The 12,415-nt window shown below is 42.5% G+C and overlaps 1 protein-coding gene across 4 annotated transcripts; it reads right to left on the bottom strand.

Annotated features, from left to right (window-relative positions):
- Nucleotides 1-386: 386 nt before the first annotated feature.
- Nucleotides 387-11,897, bottom strand: GJA3 (gap junction protein alpha 3). 4 transcript variants are annotated; one of them, XM_052671218.1, is made up of 3 exons: nt 11,713-11,897; nt 4,319-5,821; nt 387-2,302 (listed from the first exon to the last, which is right to left on the bottom strand). In XM_052671218.1, exons 2-3 carry the CDS (start codon nt 5,802-5,804, stop codon nt 2,259-2,261), a joined length of 1,530 nt encoding a protein of 509 aa, XP_052527178.1. In that variant the 5' UTR covers nt 5,805-5,821; nt 11,713-11,897; the 3' UTR covers nt 387-2,258. The 4 variants fall into 4 exon arrangements, with proteins under 4 accessions (XP_052527178.1, XP_052527175.1, XP_052527177.1 ...); XM_052671215.1 differs by having other exon boundaries at nt 387-5,821; XM_052671217.1 differs by lacking the exon at nt 11,713-11,897 and adding an exon at nt 11,289-11,550 and having other exon boundaries at nt 387-5,821.
- Nucleotides 11,898-12,415: the final 518 nt, after the last annotated feature.

The following is a 12,415-nucleotide window of genomic DNA, read 5'->3' on the forward strand; positions in this document are numbered from 1 at the left end:
TTTCTTTTCTATTAACTCACAGCTGCACTAATTAAAAAAGCTCAGTGACAGAAAACAGAACATCTGTGCCCACAGCAAAGAAGCCATGCATTTATGTACAGTACAGATAGATTTTTCTTACATCTTTGTAAAATTATTGTGAAAAAATGTACTTCTGCAACCAGCAATTTGGTGAATATGTTCCATGTAATCACTGTGGTTGGAAGGCACTTCTGCAAGCCATCCAGTCCAACCCTGTTGCTCAAAGCAGGGTCAGTTAGTAACAGTGAGATGTCTTACTGGAAAAAGAGCAGCTCATCACACACCTGTAACTTGTCCAAAAAGTATTTGTTGTTGTTGTTGCTTTTCTTCTTTTTCATAGTTGACTTAACCTTTATTTTTTTAACTATGTTTAAGGCAAAACAATCTTTCCACAGTGATTCTATTCAAAGAGTAAAAATTAGTGGTTACTTTTTTTTTTTCACTTTTCTTAATATCAGGCATGATTCTGTTCCACTTCTGCAATAACTGGTTTATGGGTGTGAATACAATCTTTCAGGATTTTGTTTTCAAACTCCTGCATGACCAAGCTAAATCAAAGTATTATTTGCTATCAGCTCCTTCTTTGGAGTTAATTAATGTATAAGAGTAAACAACTTGAAAATTATCAGATAGTACTGACAGTCTGTTCTGTGAGTTAGTTGGTGTTTGTACATTTTTCCTAGAACTATGGAAGGAGGGTAATTAATCTGCTTTTAGTACCAAAACAGGGCAAATACCTTAAATCATTGTAACACTCACCTTTTGATACACCAGCCAATAGTTACGTTCTGAAGATGTCTTATTAGACACTAAATAGTTTCTATCTGTAATTCTTACTTGGGAAAGCAAAGTGCAAAGAATTAGATCTTATCCTGTTTTCCATTAGTTCCAAATTAAGAGCTACAGTCCTATGTTAACACTGCATTCGACCAAGAGCTTGGTCCTTCTGCTTTACCATGTATGTGAATTCAGTGAAAATTCATAAGTAAAGATTAATTAAAATTCTGCCACATTAATGAGACTTTTTTCAACAAATCTGATCTCAGATGTGACACAACAACTAAAAGGAGTGGTAAGCACTGAAGGGGAGCTCTGCTCAAACGATTACCTGGGCTTCAAAGAAGGAACAATTAGTGGACTCTAAATGAATTGTAGCTAACCAACAAGCTTAAGACTGTAGAAATATTTGGTGGATATTAAACAAGCTGATTTTAAAAGCACAACCTTTAAGTTGTAGATTTGCTTTCTCAGACAAGCTCTGCTTTGATGTGGAGGCTGCTGTCAAATTTCTCTTCGGGTTGTATAAGAGTTACATTGCTCCCCCTGAACCTTACAGGGGAAAAAAAAAAAAAAAAGAAAGAAAAAGAAAAAAGAGAAAAAAAGATCTTTTACATCTTTCCAGTAATTACTCCGCCTGAAAATACCACATATTCCACAAAAGCACCTGAAATCTCTGCAGGTCTAACCACATGTTAATTCAGAAGGTATCAGTTGATCCTAAGTTAAAAATATCTCTGCTCTCATTTTATATACAGTATGGATGCAGTACTGCAGGACTCACTCTGTAGGGGCTGCACTAAGTTAAGGACTGCAAGATACAGGGCTCCATCAACAGAAAGTCAGTTTTGCTCTCGGGCCTCAATATTAAAGAAAAAAACAAAAAACCACATTTCCCAGGTGGTCTGGAAATACACTCCAGAAGGACTTCGACTTCATTCTCCAGAAGTACGAAAGAAAGGAAAATCCAGCCAATGAATTTTGATGAACTAATATGCAGAGATGCATATTTCATTATTTCAGCAGTCTAATTATTTGACATTTACCTCAACTCAAAAAAACCTCTACTACAAACCTCTACTAATGAGTCCATAATTTTTGAGTGCTAAACTCTGCCTTTTGTTTTACAATGAGGCAATTTCATCAACTTTCATTAAGTTCAGCACAGTTACATGGATACAATAGAAAGTGGGATTCAACTTTGGGTTTTCTTATAGAAAGGGTTTTAATGGCTTATAACAGAAAATCCAAGAGTGAATGCTTCAAGCTGAACACTAACAGTAGATGTCTTTACTATACCACTGTATATTGACTCTCAATGAAGTGTCTGCCTCGAGATCAGTGGCATCAAAAAAGACTTCTCACCTGGTTTACTACAAGCTGGTCAATGAAGTCATGAGACAGCATGCCCAGGGGCTGCAGAACAGCATCTCTGACCAAGAGAAAATCCTTGTGTCTATTCAAAAGCAGACCACTTCAAGCTTGAGTGGTGGGAACATTTTAACTGTTGAATAAAACAAACACATTCCAGAAAACATCTAACAGCAAAGTAACTGGCAACTTAGCTGTTTGCTACAGGATGACCCTGCTTTGCCTGAGTAAGGGTTGCACTGCCAGGCCAAATACTTCCAACATGTGAAGGGTTATCCCAGTGTGTTTGGTTGTTCTTCTCCAATTACAGTACTTCCAATTTACAGCAGCAAAAAGACTGACTCTGTGCTTCATTTATTTTGGATTTTGCTTAGAACAGAAGTTGAACCTAATCCTGCATTTCTTTGTACCCAAACTCTCACAAGCCTGCTCAGGAATTCAAAATTCTGACTAATTTCTGTAAGAGCATTTGTTACGTTGAAATGAAGGATTAAGCCAGTTAAAAAGAAAGCTGCACCTTAGAAAAAAATACCCAGTAGTTTCCTCCACTCATTTTTAAGAGAAGTTTACAATTTTCAAAAGCAGGATTTTAAAGTCTTTATAGAAGGCCCCAAATCTACACTCGTTCTGGCTCCCAAAACTCCATGTGAATTTTAGTTCTGACTGAATACGGCCTGCAAGTTCCATCGCCAAACCTTGCTCCTTGTTAAAATGAATGGAAATTCTGCAAGTGACTTCAGTGGGGTCAATACAGACCCATCAGCATGTTGCCCAGATATTTTAGCCACCTTTTCTGCAACATAACATTGTCTAAATCTGTTTTTACAGACTTCTCAGACACTACATATTTCTGTTAAGGGACAGGGTAGATCATAACAGGAAATGTTGGTTTGGGTCTTCGTCACCATTAGTTAAGTTTCCTTCCCCTTACATTTTCTTGTAAGATCAAAAATCAAACTAAAATGAGTAAGTACACAGTCAATTAACTTTAAATCTACAGATCAAAATTACTCTAGAAATGTTCAAATACTTAAAAATATGCACTCAAGTTTACTTCTAAATAGCTTTCTTCCAACAAACTTAAGCTGGTAACTAATAGTCTAAAATGCAGAGCTCTACTTCATCCTACTGATTATCCATGGGCAACATATAGGGCCACAATGTACTGAAACCATAATCCTTGCTTTCTGAAGAGAAATTGTTCTGTGTAATCATTTCTGAGGTGTATGGTTTACATTCCTGTCCTCTTCTAAGCAATTTCAGAAGTCATCTAAAATTATAATCAAGCATGCTCAAATATATATGTGGGCTTCAAAACATGATGTGATCATTGTTGGCAAACACTGGATAGAAGGTCAAACCGAACACTTCTTAACAGGTCAAGAGTTAAAAAATAAAAAGGAAAAAAAAAATAGAAAGATGAACCTCAAAATGATAAAATCTACTACAGGGGTTACCTAAATTTTGCCCAGCCAAGAGGACCACGTTGGCAATTTGCCATGAACACAAAGGCTTCCTTAAGTTGCGTTATATGGAAGAGACTGCAGTGGCCTTGGTCTTTAATATGGCAAGTTGGTCCATAGAGATGACAGGTGCCAACAGGCAGCGTGCCATCCTGATGTTTGCCATTGGGCTACACGGGATTTAAAAGGAAGAAAATAAGTCATAGCATCTGCTCACACAGAGCTTATGTGAAAAGGCTGGAAGTGAAGACAAGGGCATGAAGGAGATGATGGCAGGCACGTGGGCAGTAGGGATAGGAACATTTTGCTCAAATGAAAGTCAGCCTCAGGGCACTTGACTTGCTACAATCACCACCTGTTACCTCTGCAGGCCTCCACTGTGGCTGCCCTTGGGAGATCTGCCATGGACATTAAAGAGAGCAGGATTGGTCCCCTGGCCTACGGGCTGCGCTTTGGCCACCCCTGACCTATTAGAAAACGTTGCTATTTTTCCCCACTACAACTCACAGAGTGCAAAAACAGCAAGCATCAAAGTTGAAACCCAGGCCTTCCCACCCGTGCCAGGCCTGGCCTCTCTGGGGAAGGTCCCCTGCCCACTCTGCCTTCAGCCACCTGCTCCGCTGCACAGCGGTAATTGCACTACACGGCCAAGTCATCTGACCTGGCTCTGCTGCTGCTCGACTTACTGGCCCTGCTCAAACGCCGTGTGTCTACAAGCAGCGGTGGCTCATGCATCTCCACGGTGGTGCAGGTGGCTGAGATGGGCCGTTCCTCTGCCAGCTCCTCCTCGCCTTCCACATCCCACTTGCTTCCACTTGCTCCGCTCAAGCTGGTGCTGCTGCCACTGTTGGCTGTGGAGATGGGTGGCCCAGCTGGGGGTGGGAGAAGCTGCTCCAGGGGCTCTTCCTGCTCTGGAAGAGGATGCCGGACGCTGCTAGGGGTGGAGGAACCCGCTGAGCTGGAGGGTGCCTTGCCTTGCTGCTCAGCTGCCATATTGACCCAGTTCTGCTCGGCTGCCAGGGCATTGCTTTTGCTGTTGAAGTAGTTGATGACAGCTGGTGTGGGTGCGGGGATGGGAGTTGGGATGGTGACAGGAGTGGAGACAGGCGTAGGGGTGACAGCACGGTGCCTGTTCTCTGGAACTGGTGGAGCTACAGGGTAGCTTGCCATGGAGGCAGTGTTGGAGGGGGGCCGTGCCCTAGGAGCAGCTGCAGCATAGTAGGGTGCCATGGTCACCGGAGCCAGCAGCGGTGTGACAGCACGCGTGTCAGGCAGAACAGGAGCAGGTGCAGTGGTCGTTACCACCACTGGCGGTGCTGGTGGTGGCAGGGAAACTGGTTTGGATTCTCCTGTTACCATGACCGGTGCCAGCGTTGTAACAGGCATCTCAAGGCTGTACTGGCTTGTCATGCCCTGCTTCAGCTTCTTCCACCCCAAGTGATATATCTCAAGCATGTTCAGCAGCAGGGAGACAGAGGCCACCACCAACATGAAGATGATGAAGATTGTCTTCTCAGTGGGCCGTGAGATGAAGCAGTCCACAGTGTGTGGGCAAGGCGGACGGCTGCATTGGTAGACTGGCTTTAGTTCAAAGCCATAAAGGAAGTACTGGCCCACAATGAAGCCTACCTCAAACAGCGTCTTGAAAATGATGTTGAAGATGTAGGTACGGAGCAGAGCACCTCCCATACGGATTCTACCACGCTCATCACGGATCGGAAGCTTCTCCTTTCCCATTTTCATAGGAGGATCCTTGAAATTATTGCCTCCTCTACTACCACCACCAGATGTTGCTGCTCCTGGATAGTTGTTCTCTTTGACATTTCCCCTCTTTTTCAGCTCTTCTTTTTCTTTCCTCTTCTCCTCCATGCGTACAATGTGCAGCACGTGGCCCAGGTAGATGAGGGTTGGAGTGGAGACAAAAATGATCTGCAGCACCCAGAAGCGGATATGAGAAATGGGGAAGGCTTTGTCATAGCAAACATTTTCGCAACCAGGTTGCTGAGTGTTGCACGTAAAGTCTGACTGCTCGTCTCCCCAGACTTCCTCAGCGGCAGCCCCCAGCACCAGTATCCTGAAGATGAACAGTACTGTCAGCCAAACCTTGCCAATCACTGTGGAGTGCTCCTGCGCGTTCTCTAGCAGCCTCCCCAGAAAACTCCAGTCACCCATTGTTTCAGATTTCTAACCTGCAATAAGAACATTAGAGCGATGTTAAAAAATATTGTTATTACACAACGCTGAAGCAGAACAGCTTGTTCCCCCGTAACTGACATTTAGACGTACTCCCTTTTGCAGAATATTGCACAGATGTGTTCCAAATTACTTTGGGCTGCTTCAAAAGTAATGCATTCTATTTCACTTTTTTGGCTCATAACATGAGAGGCAGATGTTGGTGGGATGGCAGTAGAGGCTGAACCTTCCCACCAGTTTTCCATTACGTGTTGTTGCTGTATGACAGATGGCAGCAGAGGGGCTGTCTGACAGAACGGCATCTGGCATGGAAGCCACATATGAAGGAAGGGTGTGGAACAGAATTCCCCCATGTGGAAAACTGGCACCCACTGACATTCATCAATGCTTGCTGAATGTGTACGAAAACCAAACAGTGGACGTGAGCACAGTGAGGCAGTGGGTGCTGCATTTCAGCAGCACCAGCAACAGCCATGCAGATTTTTCCCAGTGCAGCATGAAGGCTTTTGGTTCACTGCTGGTGAAAATGCCTAGCTCATGGTGCTGACTATGTTGAAAAATAGTTTTTTGTAGCTGAGAATATGTTCCATCAAGTACTGTTATTGTGCTCTACGTATCCGTTGTCATTTCCATGGAAATAAATGGGAAGCACTGCCTTCAGAGCTAACCTCAGGTCCCATGCAGCCATGGGCTGTGGGAAATGCAGAAGCAGGATGTTTAGTGCCTCCACCAGCCAGTGCAGCTGTAAATGTCTGTACAGAGTGGCCAGCAAGACAGATTCAGAGTTAGAATTTCACCTGAAGTGCCTCTAAATGCTCTTGCCTATTTTTAGGAAAGATCAGGTGGAAATTAGTTCAATTAATCAGAATATTCTAATTATAATATGACTGCACCTTTATCGTGGCATGATACAAAGTCACTTATTTGCCATCAGGACTTAATTATTATAGCACTCAAGAGGCCAATAATGTCTCAAGTCTCTGCCATTTTAATGCTGTACAAACACAAAAATTCTGATTCAGAATCTGTAACATTTGCAGTTCAATTCTGGAATGTGCACATCAACAAGCATGCTCTCCAAGTCTACTCATGTTTAAAAAGAGAGAATTACTGAATAATTAGAAATATTGGGGAAAATGATAAATATGAAGAGGAATGGTTTAAAGGTTTCTATACTGTTGTTCCCCTGTCCTGTCATTTGTGGTTACTGAGCCACATCTACTGAAACACCAATAAAATTATTTAAAAAACAGCAGCTCAGGGCACTTCAGCAGCTATGCACAAAGAAATGAAGTATGAACTTGATGTAATTATCATTTGGAAAGGCTTGAAATACAAGACTGTATTTTTTGAGTACGATTCTTGCTAGCTATTTTCAGTTGAGAAACAAGCTATAAACTGCTGATATCACTTCTGGCTGTTGCTGAGTGAAATCCACGTAAGAAGTACATTTTGTTCACCTAACAAACACAAATACACTTTACTTTTGGCACTTTCAGAAATGTTTAATATTTATAGTTCAGATACAACAATCTAGATGCAAATAAGTAAACAAATAAAATCACTATCAGAAAAGATTATGCCTTTATTTTCTTTAAAAATCTCAACATACTTTCATTAGCGTAATCAAATGACACTTCACTCTTTTCACTTGCATACACTTTTTTTGTTTAAGTACCTGTGTGCTACAGTTCCCAAGAAGAGGAGTTCATCATTACGTGCAGAAGTCACTATTATTGGTATTTAACTTATTGTGATTTCCAACAACAGTGTCACTGAAATTCAAAAGGGAACATTTCCAAAGTCAGTCATTTTCTTTCGAGCTGTTAGTTAAGGTAATGACAGTCATTTAGTTACTTTTTGTGCAACTTTTTAGTTACTTTTTGTGCAACTTAATTTTACTATGAGGAAGTCAGATACCTGTAAATGCACAACAGTGTATTTCCACACAAAAAGCAACATTTTTGGAAATCCTAGAGTGCTGAAACACTTCTTATCCCAACAAAGTTAGTTCAACAAAAACCCTATCCACAACAGAGTAGATCTTTGATATCCTGCAATAATGTTGCCTTTGATATTATGGAATTCCTTTTGCAGTACAGCATGATAAATAGCCAGTTAAGTTATTAACAAGGAAATGTTGACTTTGTGTAGTTCCTGATCCTAACCTAATTTTCATTATATTTTATTTTATTTTAATAAATTCAAGGTGTTTTTAAAGAATGTGTTTTTGCCCTTCAAAATACTAACTCAAGACTACATAAACATTGATAGGATACTCTATTTCTTTAATTCTAATTAAATATGCTTTTATGTTTTTCAATTTTAATTTTATGGGAGGTGTAATATTTTGGATGGAGAAGGAATTTTAACCTCGAGAAGTATTAATTTTTCAGGGAATGATTCATTCATTTTGTAACCTTTTTTACTCCAAAGCAGTTGAAGATATGCTCAGTTCAGCTCTGTCGTAATGTTCTTGGGGAGGCTTCTTAAATAAAATGAAAAGATACTTATCTCCAGTGGCTGGAGAGATTGCAGAGATCCAAGTCTTTTATCTTCTTTCAGTGTCAATATATTCTCCAGCGAGCAATTCTTAAAGCCAGTGCAACTCATATGAAAATAACAGACACTTTAAAGGAGTGCTTTGATATAAAAAATGATTAAATGACATCAGACTTAACCCAAGGGCTCACAAAGCTCACAGAGTTTTATTTGAGCTATCACCATTAGGTCCAACAACAAAATACCTGCATCATATTCAAACAGGCACTATTTCAGCTGAGAACACTTCCAGGCTACCTCTGCAGTGCTAAACTTCACTTTAACAGGACTACTTCCAGCACTGCTGATTGTGCTTTCAAATACAGAGACAGGAAACTGTTTAACTCTAGTCTCACATACTGTTTGCAAAGGGAGAGCTCTTTTTCTTTTCGTAGTTGGAAAAAATACAGATAAAAAAATGAAATTCAAGAAAAACTACTTGCAAGGAATGATAGAGAACTCTGATTCAGTGCTATGAAAAGCAAGCTACCTATCTTGGGATCATTTCATAACAACTGGCAGTTATATATATTTGTTGTGTCAGTTAAAAATCATACAATCATAGAACTGCTCAGGTGGAAAAAAAAACCTTAAAGATCATTAAGTCCAACTGCAATCTGACCATGCTACCCTAACAACCCTCCGCTACATCTTGTCCCCATTAAGACAAATACTGAAAAACAGGCAATTCATTAAAAATTGAACGGAATTACACGTCAGAATTAATATTCTACCATTAGCTAACAAGCTCAGTATAAGTAAAATTGGCTTTGTGGATGCTGTGTGCGTTTGTGTGTGATAAAGGGAATGAGCAAGAGAGAGAATGTATTTTCAAAGCTGTGATGTCAAATGTATCCATCTACAGAAGACAGATAATCTGGCATCTATAAACTTGCCAGCTATTATTTCTATTTGTATTTCTGATCCTGCCACAGAAGAGGTTCATCATCTAAAGTATCTATTTATGGAATATGGCATTTTAATTACTTCTGATTTTACTCTTACATATGCTTGTGTACGTATATATACACATGCATGCAATACATATATATATATAAATGATGTATAAATGATTCCATAGCTGTGCTATGTATATTTCCATACTGTGGCACCTGCTCTACTTATGTTTTCATAAAGCTGTCAAATCTAGAAAAATGCCTTTAGCAATTATTTTGAGACTAATGCATCTCTGCTAGAACACGGTTCAGTTTCTTAAATTCAGTCCACGTTTCATTTCTTCTGATAGTCTATAATATCTTGGGATTTGTTTTTATATCCAAAATTATGTACACTTCATAAACCAGTATGAGGGAAAAAAATGCTGCTAAAAGAGAAAACATAACTTGCAATATTTCCTTGTTTTTACAGTAAATTATCTTTTATAGTAAATTATAGTAAAGGAAAAGATGTCACCTTGCACAAAGTTTGCAGTGGACCATGTTTGGAAAATGTGAAGGGAGAGAATGAGCTGCTGTAATTTTCAGTGAAACCTAATGGCATTTGGTCTTGTACACATACAAATGTGAAATAACAGCTGAGGTTTCATTATTGGCTTTATAAACTCATTTTTAATGAAGGCTTGAAAAACACCTTTCTTCATGCACCTGTAACACTTTGAGAGGCATCTACAATCACCTCCATTACACTTTAAAAACTTGTGAGAAATGAATCCCCTGCCTTAAACATAATGGAGCCTTTCCCTTAAAAAACCTCTGGACTTCAGTGACAGTTTGGCTCGAGTGAAGGAAAAGCGCAAGGAGCTGACCCGGGAGAGACACTCCACCTGCAGAACTGCTCTGTTCCCTGGCATAGCAAACCTCTGCTCTGATTCATTGCTCACAGGAGAAAAACAGCAACAAAAAGTAACCCATTTCCTTTCCCAGCATACTAAAATGCCACCTTAGAGCTCTACTTTGGAATTAAAAGACAGTGACTTACCAACAAAACACTGAAAGGTGAGGAGAGTATGGAGCTACCGGGGCACTAGGAATGGCCGTCGAGCATGAAGGGGACAGTCCCTACATCGCGAGTGAGTGGAGCGTGAATGAGACAGATCTGCCAAGTGTCCACACAGCATCAGCCACACGGATCCAAAAACTGCACAGTAAGGAGCGTCCCACCCCCCGCGCCAGAGTTACAAGGGAAAGAGGAGCTTAGCTGCCAGTTTAAAGATTCAAGACCCTTTTCCACTATAGAGCAGCAGGCACCCAATAGACAGGTTGAAATGAGAGGGCACTTCACACAAGTTACGGTAACTGCAGGGGAGGCAGTGCCAGATATCCTCTTCAAACTTCTTAAAGAACTTTTCTGCACTATCAAAAATCAAGAAAGTTTGTTTTTCTTGTTTAATTCTGAAATGCTCCAGAGAGATTTTTCCTTCTCCCTTTAAAATTCCTTTAAAGGGAAACTCAAGCAGCTTTGCCTACTCAGTTCAATTCCTTGTTCATATCTGTGCCAGATTCTTACACAACTAACTCACGTGCAGGACTCCTAATAACATCTTGTACTAATGTGATTTCCTCAGCAAGTCAGGAATGGATTCAAATATCTTTCTGATACCTTCTTTCTTTCTTTCTTTTTTTCTTTCTTTCTTTCTTTCTTTTTTTTCTTTTTCTTTTTTTTTTTTTTTTTTAATTTTTCCTACAGGAAAAAAAAAAAAAAGACAACTTTTCATTCTGCTAACACTGGCAAACGTTTGCCTCATCAAATTTTCAAAGAATTCCAAGGAACGTTCACTCATTTCAAACACTTTCCATCTCCTTTGAGACCTCAGTGAACACGGGAGGAACTGGCACGTTTTTGGTACCTCTCGAACCAAGGAGCGAGGCAGAAGCTCATTCCCCGCGCGGCCTGGCGGAGGTCAGCACGCTGCTGTCCCTTGGCTGGGGCAGCAGCCCACGGTCAGGCAGGCACGGAGCTCACCCTGAGAAAGTCAGAGGCGCCTTGGGTCACTCGGTCCGCGCTGTCCTCCCGCGAGGCGCCTCTTACAAGGCTGGAAGCAAATCCGTCTGTGCTTTGTATTGGGAGTTCATTCGACTCCTAGCCTGAAACTGGCTCGAAATGCGCATCAGTGCTCAAATGTGAATTCCTTGGGGAAGGAATGCCATTCCCTACACACGCACAGTGGGGCGGGCAGGAGCCGTGACCATCTCGGAGCACCCGGCGCCTCCCTCCGCTGCATTCCCGAGGTGCTGAGGGAGGTTCGGGCGCCAGGCTCCGTCCCGCCGGTGAGCGCGGGGACAGATCGCCGGCCCGCGATGCCTCCGTCAGCACGGGGCACGGCTGAGAGGCTGAGATGGCCGCTCCGTCCCCAAAGCGGGGCACCCGCCCGCTGCGCTCTACTTACGCGTTGCGGGAGCAGTGAGTGCTATTGGGAGTAGCAAAAGCTCAGCTCGTTCTGGTGAGTCCGGACAGCGTTCGCTCACAGCTCGTTTAACTCTGGGGAAAACAAGCCCGCAAAGCTTCACTCGGGAGGCGTCGGAGGCTGCGGGTGCCCGGCGGGGCGGCCGCGCCCTGCCTGCAGCCCGGCTGCGCTCGGGCCGGCGGCAGCCCACGGCGCCCCTCCGGCACGGCTCTTCGGCGGGCGCCGGGCACGCGGCCCTGGGGGGGCGGAGCAGCGCCGCCCAGTGGCGGCCTCGCGTACCCGCGTGCAGCGGCCGGAGGAGATTGGATGCCGTGAGGGGCTCTTACGCGGCACTTTTACTGCCCGCAGACCTTGCAGGGGGGAATCTGCGCTGCCTTCCGTGCGGTGTCAGATACTTCTTAAATCGGGTATTTGCACAAAGGAGTTTGTTTTTCTTTTCCTCAGACCCTGGAGCCCCACAGGGCTGCCAGCAACGCAAGTTGTGCTTCACCGGCTGCAGTTAACGCTCTCACATCAGGCCAGATCATTCCATAGGTAGAAAGGAAGCAGCAATACGTCACAGTCCCTTGCATTATTTCAAGAGGCCCCTCACATTCTACAAATGACAAGAGTCCAGGTTTTCACAGAATCACAGTCATAGGGATTGGAAGGCAACTTCCAGAGATCCTCCAGTCCAACCCCTGCT

This window comes from Tympanuchus pallidicinctus, unplaced genomic scaffold (assembly GCF_026119805.1).
Source record: "Tympanuchus pallidicinctus isolate F22 unplaced genomic scaffold, pur_lepc_1.0 scaffold11, whole genome shotgun sequence".
Taxonomy (NCBI): domain Eukaryota; kingdom Metazoa; phylum Chordata; class Aves; order Galliformes; family Phasianidae; genus Tympanuchus; species Tympanuchus pallidicinctus.

Coding starts and splice junctions, on each gene's coding strand:
- GJA3 (XM_052671215.1), bottom strand. CDS start 5,804: ATGGGTGACTGGAGTTTTCTGGGGAGGCTGCTAGAGAACGCGCAGGAG.